Genomic DNA, 16,189 nt, shown 5'->3' with positions numbered 1-16,189 from the left:
TTAGCAAAAGCTTTGCCTCATTAACTCTTCCTCTGGAGGAAAAAGCGCTTTTCTGTTGACAAGTTCCCAAAATGAGCTTTTGGTTTTGTACACCATTTTGGATGCTGATAGTCTTCAGAATGACTAGTAGCCAGATATGGTGCTTGGCTAATCTTCTCAAATGCCAGCTTTGTTCTTTCCCTGTGTATTCAAAACAATTATGAAATCAAGCCCTGTCCCTTGCAAAGGTATATGTGTGCCAGTTGGTGCTTTATGTAGACAACAACTTAATTTGAACACTGGATTTGTTCTAGGATATTTTCTTTTCTGTTTTCTTAAGAACTTTTTTATTATTCTGCAAACAATTTCTATGCTGTAAAAAACCTGAAATCCACATTCAAACCTAATACTTGACTCTCATCACAGAGTATTATGATGTCATTTAATTGCTTCCTCTTCCTTCCAGTCTGTTAACCGCTGAAAAACAGCAAGAAATTTTCCTGCAGAATCCAACAAACCAATTTAAAATCACTAAGCTGGGAATATAGAAGTTAACATGAAAATTAGAAATTATAAGACTATTAGAAACTTCAGACACAACTGAAGAATAATTATTCTTACTGGATTCAGTGAGACTGCTGAGGAAATGTGCTACTCATCCTGAGGTCACACAGACTCTGACAGACGTGCAGGATATGACCTATGTGTTTTGTATTGCACAACTCGTCTTTAGTTACATTTGTATGTACAGTGTAGCAAACAAGTTAATTCTAGAGATGAAATACTTCTATTTGCTGATCAGCCCATCTCCACCCACTACTCCACCCACCCTTTGGATCTAGTCCCTCTCCCCTTAAAGGTCCAGACTGAGAGTATTTTATCTTGATTAAGCTTTTCCCTACTGACTAGTAAATGTTTTAATGATAACAGTTAGAATGTTTGCTTTAAAGTGTAAAAAACCCCAGTAGCTTAGTAAAAACTGTTTGAGATTAGAATAGACAATGTTCATATAGAAGAGACTGCAATTAAAAAAATACTTTTGATAAACAAAGTCTTTCTTGAGAACAGCTTCCAGGGATCTGTGGCTCTAATTCACTTGGGAAATAGATGCATATAAACCTCAGCCAATGTACAAGAACTAAGCATTAAATAGTAACCTGAACACAAAATGACCATAATCTCACAGATAAAACAGATTATGTAGATGACTGCACACTGTACAACCAACCCTTTGGCAAAAAATTACTTGACAAAATCATTCAAGCTGTGACTGTACACATACTTTTAAAGTACAAAGACTGTAATCTCCTACTTCAGAAATGTGTAGAATGTATGGCTTTTGGCTTTGATAAAAATATTTTTTTTCCTTCCCTGAAATGACAACAATTTCTCAGCACCTCCCTAAATAAGATAAACTAATGGTACTGTCTATTTATAGTAAAACAGCTTATTTGAATCCGTATAAAAATTGCAATTACAATTACATGCAGAAAGAAATCTCCAAACTGTGCATTTCCAGTGGAATAACTCAAATTTATTCTACTACTAAATATAATCTTCTGCACACAAAAATCAGGATGAAAAATTGGAAAATTTAATTGCAAGCTGAAGCAACAAGTCTCCTGAGAACAAACCCAGCCTTCTGTCACAACACTCTCTGTCACAACACTCAAGGATAGAAGGATCTTCCCGAATCACTGCAATCAGTGTGGTCACATCACCATTGGCTGCTGCTTGGTAAACCACAGTCAAGTCAATCTCTTCTGCTGCATCAGCTGCAGAAAAGGAGCATGTCATGAGTAAGCAGAGAGCAAGTACAAAAATTATAAAATAATGACACATCTCACTGAGTTTTAATGACTATGTGACTTGGGGTGGAACAAAGTGTATCTAAACATCACTGTGGACTTTATTAGTCATCTGGAACTTGTCACCACAATGTCTTCCAAAAACTTTCAGACATGGACACTGAAAGGACTTAAGAAAACTTCTGGAAAGTTTCCACCTCTTATAAGAAATTATACTAACATTAATGTAACAGGACGTGAGAAACAACGAAGTAATAACTGAACTAGCTTATAATGTTGCTGGCTACACTCTTATGATGGAGGAAGAAATCAGGACCCAGATGTTTTCAGTTTCAATGTTATTCTTGCACCAGTCAGAAGACCAAGGCTTTTCACTTCCCTGTGCTGTCCAAGGGAATTCTCTTCTTAGAGGAGTGAACTTCTGGCAACAGTAGTTTGTGTTGATTATTTCTGCAGAAATGAAAAATGGAATATTGCTTGGAACCCACGATAAGTTTATTTTGTTTGGCAACTACAGTGTGAGTTAATATTTAAACCAATGCCTTGCAGGACCTGTTCCCGAACGCTCCTCAGATTTTTCTTTCTAGAGAAATTAATGTAATAATTCCTTCTTTGCTTGCAGACTGGTCATCCTATGTTCCACATGCCTACATCTCCTTTGGCTTCAAGTGGACTATTAAGCTGTTAACTCTAGGAGTCAAAAGAGTTAATTTTTTGGCGCTGGATCAAATCAGACATACTGGTAAAATGCTCTAGATATGTATATCTAGGTCAGACACAATCTCATGTTTCTGATCTCTGTTAATTCAAAAAGAAGTACAGCTGCAGCGAGCTCAGCTGTTCACAGTGGCTGAGGGTCTGTTGTGGTTTAACCTCAGACAGGAACTCTGTCTGGAGCCCTTGTTCGCTCAGTCCTTGCCCTGACCCTGCTAGGGTGGGAAGGAGAATCAGAAAAAGGTAAATCGGTGGGTTGAGACAAGAACAGTTTAATAATTGAAATAAAGTAACATATACTAACAACAACAACAACAATAATATTAAGTAATTGTAATGAAAAGGAGGGAGAGAGAGAGAGAGAGAGAATGAGAGAGAGAGAGAAATAGAGAGGAATAAAAACAAAGAAAGGCAAGTGATGCACAATACAACTGCTCACCACTTGCTGACTGATGCCCAGCCATCCCCCCACTTTATATACTGGGCATGTTGGCCTGTGGTATGGAAAATCCCTTTGGCCAGTTTGGGTCCGATCTCCTGGCCATGATCCCCCCACCTCTTGTACTCCTGCTTGCTGACACTGAAAAGTCCTTGATTTAGGATGAGCAGTACCAAGCAACAACTAAAGTTGCTGTGTCACCAACATTACTCTTTTACTAAAAAACAAAATATAGCACTGTACCAGCTTTTAAGAAGAAAATTAATTATATCCCAGGTGAAACCAGGCCAGGGTCAGAGCTACAGAGCATATAATTTGTCCAGTCGCTGCACTACCTTGTTAACAGGAGAAAGTAAAACTGACACCTAAATCACACTAGAGAGTTGATCAAAGGAAAGACAGATAAAGTGACTGGTGACTTATCTGTACTGTTCTATCTTCTGGAGATAGCATGACTATGTAAGCTGTGCAGAAAAAATGGAGACAGTTTAAACAGAATTTGAAAAGTTTGTATAAAGTCTTTATCATAATCAAATAATACATTATTCTTAATGCACTGATATAATATTTTAAACGTTGTCATACATATTTTTGAGTGATCTTTAAATATTATTGTAAAGCATTAGCCACACTATTCGCATTGTGATCAGACATTGCCTCAGATGAACCTGCATGAGATCTGTGTTGGGAGTTACAGCTTAATTCCCACATGTGACCTTCTCTCCCTGTGGTGCAATCAGCACTCTGGACTTCAAAATTTGGCTGCCATGGAAACACAATCTGCTCTTACTCTGGAATAGGTTAGTCTGTCAAAGCTGGAGCTCTGGTTGTGGGCTTTGGAAAATTAGAAAGCTAATGTTAATTCTGCCTTTGCCACAGATTCCCTTTCCATTGCTTCTCAACTAAAGAGAACCTGATTATTTTCTTTCTTCTAACTGGTATTTTAAATTACAGATTTCATAAAATTTGTGAATAAAAATGTTAACTTGATTTTTTATTCTACTGAGGAGTCTATTGCTGAAGGAAGCATTCATTTGGCTCAGAAGATTTGTCCTTTGTGCCTGGGAGATCAGGAGAGACTAAGAGTCACTGCCTCTGGAGAGTCATCATCAGTGACCAGTATATATGAAAAAAAGAAGTAACTTTACCACAGGACCAGTTAATACTTCCTTATCACATCAGACCTGCAGACACCTTTCACAAATGGCAAACTCAGCAAAAACACGTTAGTAACAAGCTCAGGTCTGAACTAGTCCCTTACTCGAAGAGAGGTGTAATTTGGGCTGGGTGGGAGGCAAGGAAACAGGACAGACATTGACTGCTTGTGTTGTTCCTCTTGACTAGTCTCTGGAGGTACATGGGGGGTGCCAGCCATAAGCACCAACACAGGCCCTCCCACAGCTGCATGTCGTGTACAGCTGTGCATGGTTACTGGCTGGGTATGGTACAGAAAAGATGCTGCTGGCATTGGGAAAGAAACCATCAGATGTACTGAGACAGTGAATCAAAGGGGCACTCACCTCCTTTGATACATTACACATTTTGTACTTTTTTTGCCTTGTAAGTACTGTTATATCTTCCTGTTGTGTGTCAGGAGCAGAGAAATCCAACCACAAAATGAAAATCTCTATCTCCTGAGCACAGCAGTTGCTTACCTGGAGGGTGGTATGGCAGGAAGATGAGGACATGGATGCACACCTTCATGTGTGTCTCTGACTGCCTCTGCCCCTTATCATCTAGGTAAAACCAAAAACACCTCCCCTGTGCCTTTGCTTATGTTAGGCTGAATCTGTTTTCCCCAGAGCAATTATCCTTCTACATGAGGAGAGGAAGCAAAACGCTAAACGAATGGATGGATGGATGAATGAATGAGTACAGTTTTCCCCATGTCTGATCTTGCAGAACACAGGCTCCATTCCTGTTAAGGGATGGGGTCATGAAGCCTCAAGGATTCACATTTCCCCCCCAAGTCCTAGCTGTCACAGCAAGGAGAGTCAGGTGGACTAGGCTGACACCCTGCTGGCAAGGGAGCCTGGGCCAGGAGGAATTGGTGAGTGCCCATATTATGCATCTGATATAAAGTAGACTTATTCCTAATTTCACTAATTCCACAATTTCCAGTGGGTGTCTTTAACATGATCCATATGGCTTTGCATGGTGGGTGAGGAGGAAGACATATATAGTCTTCTGATGCTTCACATGATAGGGAGCAGAAAATGCCAGGAGGGCTTGAACGTCATTTATGCTGGATGCACTTGGTTCCAGGTGACACAACATCTACCATTTCATCTTCCTCCAGCTTACCTTGTCAAGGAAGGAAAGAACATAGGCACAAAGCTCACAGGCCATTTCTTTTCGAAGACACCTCCCTGGACAGAAGAGGAGTGGTTTGGAAAGTGGGCATTTTGCAGAAGGCAACAGTTAGGTACTGAGTGCTTGTGTCCCTCGCCCCCTCTGTGAGCTTACCCTGCCAGGGGGCTTGGCTGTGGCTGGGGCACCAGCAACATGTGGCATAAAGGGACTGTGAACGCCAAATGCCTGATCCTCCATCTTCAAATATGCTAGAGCTACTCCATTACTGTCTTGCAATTCTATAAATGCCAGTCCCATTTCAGATACATTTTACGTTGTATTTTGGAAAATTGCTGTGCTACTGGTGAAAGGAAGCTGTCAGTCAGCTTCAGGAAAGCAGAATGTCCAACTAAGAGCCTGCATATAGAGAAAGGGAGAAACTGCAGGCTGACACAACAGCAGTGTAGAAAGGTCTGGAAGGAAAGACCAAATGACATAGTTGTGGCATCTTTTGTAGCTAAAATCCTGGGAAAGAATCAAAGTTAAAAGCCAGTCTATCTGAAATAAGCCACAGTGTTTTAAAAGTGTGTCATTTCTTCAAGACAAAGTAGCTGTCTTTTGATCAGAAAAGGGGGTATACAAAGAGAGACACAATGATCACAGGATTCAGAACAATGAAATTATGCTGTTTGTGATATTAATTCTTCTCTGACTGTCCTATGAAGAAGGCATGTGTTACACAGTTTCTGATGTCAGCTGATATGTTGTTCTACAAAGTGCATGTTAGATGTATATAAGTGCATGCTTTCTGACGCATTGGATTTTTAAGGTCTAAATAAACTTGCCAGAGCTTGACAATGGCTGATTTAGAACTTTCTAAAACACAAAGTACAGAAAACCAAAGACAAGATAATAGGATATTTTACGTTCCTTGTGAAGAAGAAATATTTATGCATGTAATTTACTCCCCTCTCTCTCATAAACCCTTGTCTCCACCACTAGCCTTATGTGATTTCCTACACTTTGTTGTCAGGACACAATACTGGGCAGTTTGTTTGGTTTCAGCCCATCAGTGCCAAGGGTCAGTGGGGGGTGGATGAGTGCAGTTTTTGGAAACTGTAATTCATTCTTTAATATTATGGATTTATGGAATTTTTAACAAAGTAATAATCCCCATCTTTGCCTGGCTGTGTATGTACCAGTGCAGGCCTTTGTCTAGTTTCTCTGTTTAACTGGTAAACACTTGAAGCCAGGAACAGCACACATTTACTTAAATGCACTGAGCAGTATTAAGAGGGAAGGGGTTTCTGGTTTGGGTACTGCTTGCCTACTGTAAGTCCGATGTTGCTGTTACTATTGTTAAGTATTATAAGATATTAATGAGCAGTACTATAGGATGTGTTGCAAAGAGACAATATGATTTTCAAGCCTGGAATGCTGTTTTTTTTTTAATCTGTAGCAAGGAGATTTTTCTGATGTGTGTTGTGGAGAAAAAAAGGTTTGTGGGGAGGGTTGAATTATTTTTTTGGACCAACAGATATCAATCTAGTCTGTTTGAAAGCTAGTTTCTATTATTCCATTGTTATAAATTGCTCCAATGAAAGACATTCCCCTTCCCCTTGCTAAAAAAATTATGTCTGCTTAAATCAGTATTGTGCCACAAAATTAAGATGGTATTTAGATAAAATCCACCATACACTGTTAATTTTGAACAGAACACTATCTGCATGATAACCACTGAGTTCAATGTCCCACTGCTGTGTGTTTTATGCTCCTGCTCCCCATCCACCTCCCATGCAGCTAGCTGGGAAGGCAAGCAGTAAGCCACCAATCACCTAATGAGCCAGCATTCCTGCAGTGGTGGTGAAGGGGATATGGTGAATTTATCTGGAGGATTTGCTATGAGTAGAGTGTGACATGGACTGGAGATGATGCTGGACAGGAATTAGAATGGGTCAGTGTGGAGAGTGTCCTGGCAGGAGGAGGGGCTGAGGATTAGGACCAAAGGCAACAGGCAGATGTTGCCTTCCAGCTCTCTCACTTCTATCTGGATAAGCTGGTTAGGGTCAGTAGTCTCCTGCATTGCTCTCTGCCCCCTAACTATCTGGAAACTTGACTTCTCCTTCCCAGGCCTGATGATATTCCAGCCTTATTCCTCGCATGACTTCCATAGCTCCCTGGCAGCCATCTCCATGGCACTGAGCATGCAGGGTTTCCTCTCTGCCTCCCCAGCCTGAGCCCTGCTGAGTCAGCATGTGGCACAGGGAATACTCCTAGTGCTGCACAAGTAGAGGTTGAGAATGGCTGTTTGGAGCTGCAGAAGCTCAGACAGCTCCACACCTATGTCCTGCTGGGGAAAATGCTCCTTATGTCATTCACAAGCTTAGGAGCACCTGTCTCTATTCCTGCAGTATCCCTTCCACCATTGCACTTCCCTGTCTCCTTTATACTTGCTGATAGTACGTTTTTATCTCTTGTCACTCAGTTTTGCTTCCCACCCTCCCCACCACTACATGGGGGTGGGTCCCAGCTGGATTGGTGTAAACCAGTACTCCCAAGATTCGCTCAGGCTTTAAGTGCTGCTGTGGCTGAAAGGTAGCCACAAAACCACCACTTTCCAAGGGCTATACTTACTTTGGGTTCACCAAAGAAGTGTAGGCAAGCACAAAAGTACAACCTGTGGGACCTGGCTGCCCAGAGGGCACCACAGTGTCTGTCTTCCTCCTGCCCTGCATCTTTGTTCCACAGCCAGCACCCTCACTGTGGGGCCAGCGTGGCCGTGTCAGCTTGGACATTTTGCGGGTGTGCACTGGAAACTGTGCCCACTACACACACAGTATTTGGCAAGTTGACTTAAAAGAGAATTTGGGGCAACATGGATGATCAAAGTGACAGTCTCATGCTTTCAGAACATAAAAAGGATGCCACTGCACTTGTAATATACATCAAGCCGTAAAACATAAAAGCTTATACTGGCAAATAAAGATACAACACTTAACTTCAAAACAGACAACAAAGATACATCTGTATTTCCACAGCAACCTTACCATGTAGAAAATCTTCACGTTAGGGGGCTTAATGATATACAAAATGCACAATTGTGGTAATACTCACCTATACAGCTTAGATTTGCCAAAACGAAGTCGATCACTTGTCAGCACCTAATCCTTTTAATGTAGACTTACGAATATCAGCTATCGTTAAATTTTTACTCCATTTTAAACTGCTGTTTGCAAGTACTGCAATAACTTTTAATATATATCCATAAGAGGATTAATATACAATATAAAAATATATACATCCATCTCTCAATGCTAAGCATAAGAGTAATTAGATGTTGTTGCTATTCTGCTGAAAATTTTATTTTTAAAAATCACTGTAGATAATAGACTTAAATATCTGTCTGAAACCGATGGAAGAATTCCTTTATGTGCAAACAAAATAAAACTGTTCTTCTCCAAAAATTTATGTTATTCATTCTGTCAAGTAATCTTAGTACATTTGCATGGGACACATGGGAGGACCAAAGGATTTTGAAATTAGCAGCAGGTGACTTACCTTTGTGCTGATCAAACACTGATGATGAACTGAAATCCATTGTGATCTATCTCATTATTTACAACCAGACCAGACAAATGCCATCTCCAGGGTTTTGTGGGAAGAATCTCATGTATTACAGTACACGGTGCAATGACAGCTGTTGCCAGTCTTCTTGTCAGAGAATTAAACTCGCTTTTACGGCTGCAGGTTGTAGACAAGGCAAGAGTCTGATGGAAACACTGTATGCTGTCACAGACCTTCCTAAAAGGACGTCCCTGGAAGCTTAACTGAGATTCTGAAAAATGTCAGGTCTTCAGCGAGTGGCAGTGCCTACGAGCAGCCGAGGGATGCTGCGGCTCCCCAGGCTCCAGCAGCCGAGGGCTGGGTGAGTGGGACCGGGCTGGCAGAGCGAGCATGTGCAGAGCTCCAGCGCAGGTCGGGGGCAGACATCGGTCCTGGCTCCATGTGCTCCAGGGATGGACAGCCCTGCGGGCGGCCTGCCTGTGCTCTCACTCTCAGCACGTGGCTGAGGATGGTTTGTGAAATGATGCTTTCAGACATCACCCCATTTAGCACCTTCACACAGAACACAAATTAGCAGATTTAGAGTTAGTTAAAGTACAATGAAGGGATAATAACCAACCGCACATTACTGTGGCTAGAGTGGACAGTCTTAGCTATAACTGCACAGGACAACATATACAACAGTGCACAGCTGTGCTAGTTTTAGGTGGAGTAGAATTAATTTTCTTCAAAGCAGCTGGTACGTGTATGGCTGTGTTTTGGGTTTGCTGGAAACAGTGTTGATAACACAGACATGTTTTAGCTATCACTGAGTAGTGCTCACACAGGGCAGGGCCTTTTCTGCTCCTCACCTCACCCCACCAGGGAGGAGTCTTGAGAGCACAAGTAACTGGGAGGGGACACTGCCAAGACATCTGATCCTAGCTAGCCACAGGGATATCCCATCCCATATGGTGACATTCTCAGCATGTAAAGCTGGGGGAAGAAGGAGGAAGGTGGGTATGTTCAGAGTGATTGTGTTTGTCTTCCTAAGTCACCATTACATGTGATGGAGTCCTACTGTCCAGAGGAATGGCTGAACACCTGCCTGCTCGGGGAAGGTGGTGAAAGAATCCCTTTTTTTACTTTCCTTGTGCACACAGTTTTTGCTTTCCCTATTAAACTATTTCTATCTCAACCCATGAGTTCACTCACTCTTACTCCTCCAATCCTCTCTCCTGTCCCACTGTGGGGGAGTGAGTGAGTGGCTGCTTGGTGCTGAGTTGTCAGCTGGGGTTAAACAATAGGGAATGCTTCAAACCCAGTGTCTGCCAAAGTGACAGTAGATCCATGTCTTTATGCTTTTTTTTGACTGGGCTTCTGCCTTCCCAAGTTGAGAACTCAGACTCTGTACTGCAAAGGGGATGGCACCCTGGTGAGCTTTGCTTTTTCATAGGTTATTTCTGTGGAAGTAAAATAAATGGGCTAACTTGGAATTTACCTGGGGGAGTAGATGACCAGCAGTGCCTAGTGACTGGTGGATGGGAGGAATATAACAAGTTCACTTAGCACTGGTGCACTGAAAGAGACACATCATTACTGCTAAATAAGGCAAAGTAATATATGAAAATTAGGAAAGGCAATATACTTTTGGCCCAAAAGTGCAGGCAGGACCTACACTAAAGCAATGCCTATGTTTGGTCAGCCTAGGAAGCCCCTACCCTTTATTGATTGTATTTATTCTGTTCTGGTGTTTTGACTAATTCCTGTGACTACTGCAGATGCTAGTGACAACATACATGTGGACACTGTAGGAGTTGTATCTGGAACTCATTCACAACCAAGCACCTGTTCCTAAACATAAATCCAAACTACATGTTTGAGAAAAGATAGTATGGTCCAGGAAGCAACACAGCCTCAACAGCTTGAAATGAACATCAGAGCTGAAATTTTCTCAAATGTGACAGTGTGATTTACTCAAAGGTCTTTAACTGTGGAGAAGCATGTGGCAGGACTGTGGAGCCAGAGACTGGCTGTTCTTTTCCCTACTGCTGACTGGTTTGTGGTTTGCCTTGGCTCAGGCAAACTTTTTTACATTGAGGAGGCACCCACCGTGTGGCAAGTGCTATCTGTGCCATCTGGGAGCAGAGTCCTGGTTATGCAGATTGTCAGCTCCTAACTGGCATCTACTTGCCGGGAGGGTGGCTCCGGCTGTGGTGCTGGCAGATGAAGTCCAGTCCATCCAGTCTAAAACCCTGACTCTGTTCAAAGAGCTGCCATGACTGCTGACCTCATGGAGGAGACACTGGAGACAACAGTGTCTTCTGACCAGTATCTCTGGTCAGAAATTTTGAACTGCAATTCATCACCCCTGGTACTCTTTGAAAGACCACAAAAGTGGCTTTTGTTTTCTGCATGTGACAAGAGGCCCTGTGTACACAGGATTTCTGACCCTGGGCACTGCTACAGTGCAGGTTACACAGGTGTTCCACTGTCCTCTACTTAAGCCAGTCAATTAAATGCTCACAGTTTTACCTGCCCATTTGCCCTTACTGGGTCCTTGTCTTTTTATTCTGCTCCTGAAATGAAGGCAATGGACCTTTGGGAATTCTACTCACTCTTGCAGTGCATTAGCCTGGGGATGAGGTGCGTTGCAGGTATGCAGCCAGGGAAACTGGGGGAGGAACACCTGGCAGCTGATGGCTTGTGCATCCCACATGTGGACAACATTGGGTACAACACTGTTTATGTTTGCCAGGAGCTCAGATGGCCTTCAGCTACAGGAAAGTGAGGCACCTCCTCTGAGACAGGTGTCCACAGCCCACAGATACAGACTTATGTTTAAGAGTTGGCAACTTCTTTCCTCTACATCCATCAGAAGAGAAGTAAGGCCAATGCTTTAGCAAAACACCTTCTTCCATGTAGATGCAAGCACCAGGTGAATACAATTCTGTGCCTCAGCTGTGGTAGACATACCACAACTCAGAGGCTGCCAGAAAAGCTGAGATTTAGGAGCTGGGCTTAAGTCACTGACTTCCCTATATTGCCTCTTTAGAAGAAGGAAATACCTCCAAATTCCTCAGGACATCCTGGGCTCAGTGGCTATGAAAGCAACCCTGGCTAAGGTCAACAAAGCAACAGAAGTATTAGAAGTTAGTATAGGCAGTAAATAAAGATGGTAGCTTTAATATTGTTAATTTACATTATTTTTCAATTTAAGCAAATTGTTCTTGACTTTTTATGCTGTCAGCAGTAGTTGGTTTTTTGGGGGATTTTTTTTGGGGGGAGAGGGGGGAAGAAAGCCCTAGTACTGAAAAGTGAAGAAGAGAGAGTAGAAGAAACACAGAGTTGGTTTTTTTTTAATTTTTTTTGCCCACATTTGCTGCATATCAGTGTATCTGCATTTCACTGTGTACAGGGTAGTAAACTCTCCTTCTCCTTCTAATTATTGTTCATCGGGTGAATGCAAAAGTTGCATTCACAGGGAGTGAGTGAAACATAAATTCAAATGCTATGTAAATGTTATTTACTCGGCTGCAGAGCAGGGCTGAAGACTGGCAATGCAGAGACTGGGAGCTCTTTGGGGCTTAATGCTGACAGCTCCTGCTCTGTGCCACATTGCCATCACGACCAGAGACTCAGCTTACAGATATTCTCTTCTGCTGCCCCCGCAGAGAACACTGGCAAGTGGGCAAGGGTTTTGCATTCATTTGATGCAATGACACAGTCAGTGCGTTGGAGGAAGGATGAGCCTCTTCCCTTGCACAGTGCCTGGAGCAGCAGTGCCCTCTTCTGTAAGGAGCACTGCCAGCAGCCACCACTGCAGAGGCAGCAGCTCCAGCAGTGAAGTGCTTCCCTGCTTTCTTACAAGCCTGACTGTTCGCACCCTCAGTATTCCTTGGTAAGTATGCAATCTAGGGAATTGGAGCCATAATTAACAGAGGGATACCATCAGCCTTCACTTCCAGTTTCTAATGAATTTTATTAGTAATAATTTGATTGTAAAGTATGTGAAGTACCGTGCTATATATAAACTAACTCTTCATTGGATTTGGAGCTCCATCTGCAATGTTTGGAATGTTAGCACCAAGCTCAGACGTGTGGAGAAGTCAGACCACTAGCCAGGCAGAAGGAGTCAGCTCTGCTCACTGGTTGGGACTGATTCGGAATCCACCCAAATGAACAAAACCTCCCTTGAAATGTCAGCAGATAAACAGTGACTGGAGAAAGGAGAATAAAGTCACAACACATTAGAGGTTCTCACATGGAATATAAGACAGAGTGAGGACCTACTCTACTTTGCTCCCTGGTTTGTAAAGCCAAATACATCCTCTGCTCAGTCACTATAACCTTTTGCTCTTGACTTCAATGGGATCAGAGCATCACTTATGGTATGATTTATTGGTATATCAGTAGATACCTGTGAAACAAATTTAGTGAGAAGTCAACATGCCTTAAAGTCTGTTCTCTAACTAGAGTAGGGCTGTTAAACAGTTACTGGGTTTATGTGTATTGTTTTTCCAAATGATAATCTGTTTGTAAGTAACAAACCTAAACTTAATTTTTTTTCTGTGTGATTGTTGTGCCCACTTCAGAAGGAGTGGGGAGTCTCTCACTGAGTTTATCACCCTGACCATGCTTTCTCTTGTTAACTTCCAAAAACTTCCCTATGATATTCCAGGTCTAAAACTGCATTCAGTGCCTCTGGCATGGTGTAAGGCTGGTTTGATGAGCCTGTCGCAGTGTGTGAGCCAGATGTCCCTGTGGTGGAGCAGATGGGGTGGATGTGGAGAACTGCTGAGTCAGGAGAGTCAAGGTGCAGGTGTGTCTGTCCTGGGTACACACTCTGTCTGAGACACAAAGGAGCCAGAGATGGGGCACGTCACTTTTGTGGTGTTACACTGTTAAAGAGAAATTTCTGGGCAAACCCTCACTTTAAAATTTACTTTTAAAAAAATCTGTTATTGTTCTACAGGATAATATAATGAAAAAAAAGCAAGTATCTGTTCCAGGTCAGATCAAAGGTTCACCTGGCCTGGTCACCAGAGTGTCTGAATAGCACTCACCAGCACCTGTCTGGCGACCTGCAGGACCTGTGTGCAGTGAGTGACATTTTGTCTGAGCACTCCCCTGGTCTCCAATCCTTTTAATACTCCCGCAGAATGGTCTCCAAGGCAGTGCTGTGATGCTGCTGGGTTCCAGAAGGTGGTGGGCTAGGATCAGCAATTGACTGCATGAACCAGCAGGAGCAACTCTTGAGTAGAGTAGAGAGCACTTACATTGCTTTCCATTAAATCCTTTTAAGCACTGGAAGAAAAGTTTGTCTGTGGGGAATCAGTAATCTCTGACATTATGTAGTGCATTAAGAATGCCTGAAAATTAATCAAGTCCCATTCCACATATCAAATAACAGTACAGAGCATGACTAATCATCTATGAATGGTAAGCTCTGAGAGCCTTGATGTAAACCTTTGTGATAGTAGGTTTGCATTGGTAAAATACAGGAAAAGCTTAATGTATGTTTTTACCCCTTTGACTCTCAAATGCTCTATCTTAAACAAGGAAAACTAGGAATTTAAAGATAGATAGCAAATCACAGGTGGATTGGAAACAGTATCGAGAAGAATGGATCAAAAAGACAAAACAGAGTGACTGGTGTAAGTTAAAAGGCAAAGGGAGAAAATCATCCACTGCAGCATTGCCTCAGGAGAAGGGCTTGTTCCCAGTGGATGAGGATGAGGATGCAGCAGAAACTGAGGTCTTGCTGGGACAGCAAAGTCAACTCATCTTTGTACTGGATCCAGAGTAATAAAATCCAGTGGATGTCTGAATGTCTTTGCAAGCCTATTTGCACCATTCTGCTTTTGTGTGGTTGCTGTACCAGTTTTCCTAGAGTATGCACAAGAGTGGGCTGGTGAGGGAGTATTAGCTGCTCTGGGAGCACTACCTGCCATACCAATGGCTGTGTTCAGACTCTACAATGGGACATGTGGATGACACTGGCAGTGTAACAAATCCAAACAGGCACAACTAAACAGAGAACAGGAAATCTAAGTGAGAAATAAATTCTTAGAGGAACAGCTTAAAAAAATTCCTACTTCATCACCTGCTTCTGAGCACTTTTATATTGTATGAAAGCCAAATATGAAGCATCCAGTCCAATTAGCTGGGGTTGTAGAAACAACAGGAATCTATTTATGGTGTTGTAGGATTATTATACCACACAGATCTCCTCTGTTCCTCATTAATGCTTACAATATACTGATACCAGTCAGCCACACTTTGTATTTTTTTCTGTAGCAAGCCATGGAACCACATGCCTTCTTTCCAGTCCTGTTTCTCTGAATTTATTTCTCCGCCTCTTCATGCAGAAATCAGAGGACAATAACAAGACTAAATTGCGCACCTGTGTCTTTATGTTGTGTTCTTTTTAATGATTTCATCTTCATATAATAATGGATGTTTCTGTACCAGGGTAAGTGCATGTCTTTGGGCTGCTGACCCCTCCTGTCTGATGTGTAAAAAATCCCAACATAGCTTACAGCCCTTATCCTGACAACTTATCACTCGGCTGGGGAGGTAGCATGGTGCAGGGAAGCTGACTGGCACAGTGAGGAAGTTGTCAAGGCATGGCTACAGTTGGTGACAAATCAGATTTACACATAAGAAAAGTGGTTGCTGGAAAAAGTAGTAACATCAACAAAAGCGTTTTGGCATGGTCACATTGCAATGACAGATGTTATTATGAAGTTGACCATCAGAATTTACACAGTGTCAGAAGCATAACTTTTTGCTTCCTCCATTCATTTCTTGTTATTGACTTACATAATTTTTCTGTTTACAACTACAACCTGGAAGCAGTTTACTTTTTCAACTGCTGACCATTTTTCTACTGCATATTAACTCCATCCCATGCAGGCAAAAGTAAGTACAATGCAATGACATGTGACAGGATGTTACTTGTGCAGCTTCAGCAATGACCAGGTTAGTCCAGATGTAAACAGATAAGTAATGCAGCTGCATAATGCATCAAAATCTGCTCCTCTGACTCTCTTTAGTGTGATTATAGTGAGGTGTGTAATATGGAGTGAATGAGCTGATGAATTCTTTTTCATATTTGGGATAGTTGAAGGTATTAAAGTCTGATTAACAATGTTTTACATTTCATTGCCAAACTATGTCAAAGACCCAGATATGAGAAACAAACAAAAAAGGTGTCAGTAACATGCAAACTATAAATTATGGCACAAAGGATTTAATCCTGCATTCCTGGCATACCAGGGACCCCTCTTGATATCTTTTCCAAGATTATGAGCTTTACTTCAGGTTTGCAAGGTGACAAGTGCATTAGTAGTGATGGAGCACATAAGTCTGCGGTTTGGGATTGTTACACTTACACAGAAGTGCCAATGAA

At 42.1% G+C, this 16,189-nt stretch overlaps 1 protein-coding gene across 1 annotated transcript in view; it reads right to left on the bottom strand.

The window, feature by feature from the left end:
- Positions 1 to 8,830, bottom strand: part of ANKRD55 (ankyrin repeat domain 55) — a 52,552-nt gene extending 43,722 nt beyond the window's left edge. The window contains 2 exon segments of the mRNA XM_018077209.2: positions 1,632 to 1,754; positions 8,791 to 8,830. Of these exon segments, the coding sequence (XP_017932698.2) occupies positions 1,632 to 1,754; positions 8,791 to 8,830 (163 nt within the window).
- Positions 8,831 to 16,189: the final 7,359 nt, after the last annotated feature.

This window comes from Manacus vitellinus, unplaced genomic scaffold, assembly GCF_001715985.3.
Source record: "Manacus vitellinus isolate BGI_N305 unplaced genomic scaffold, ASM171598v3 scaffold_36_pilon, whole genome shotgun sequence".
NCBI classification, from domain to species: domain Eukaryota; kingdom Metazoa; phylum Chordata; class Aves; order Passeriformes; family Pipridae; genus Manacus; species Manacus vitellinus.
Note: the sequence above shows the minus strand (reverse complement) of the source record. Positions and strands in the feature narration are given on the sequence as shown.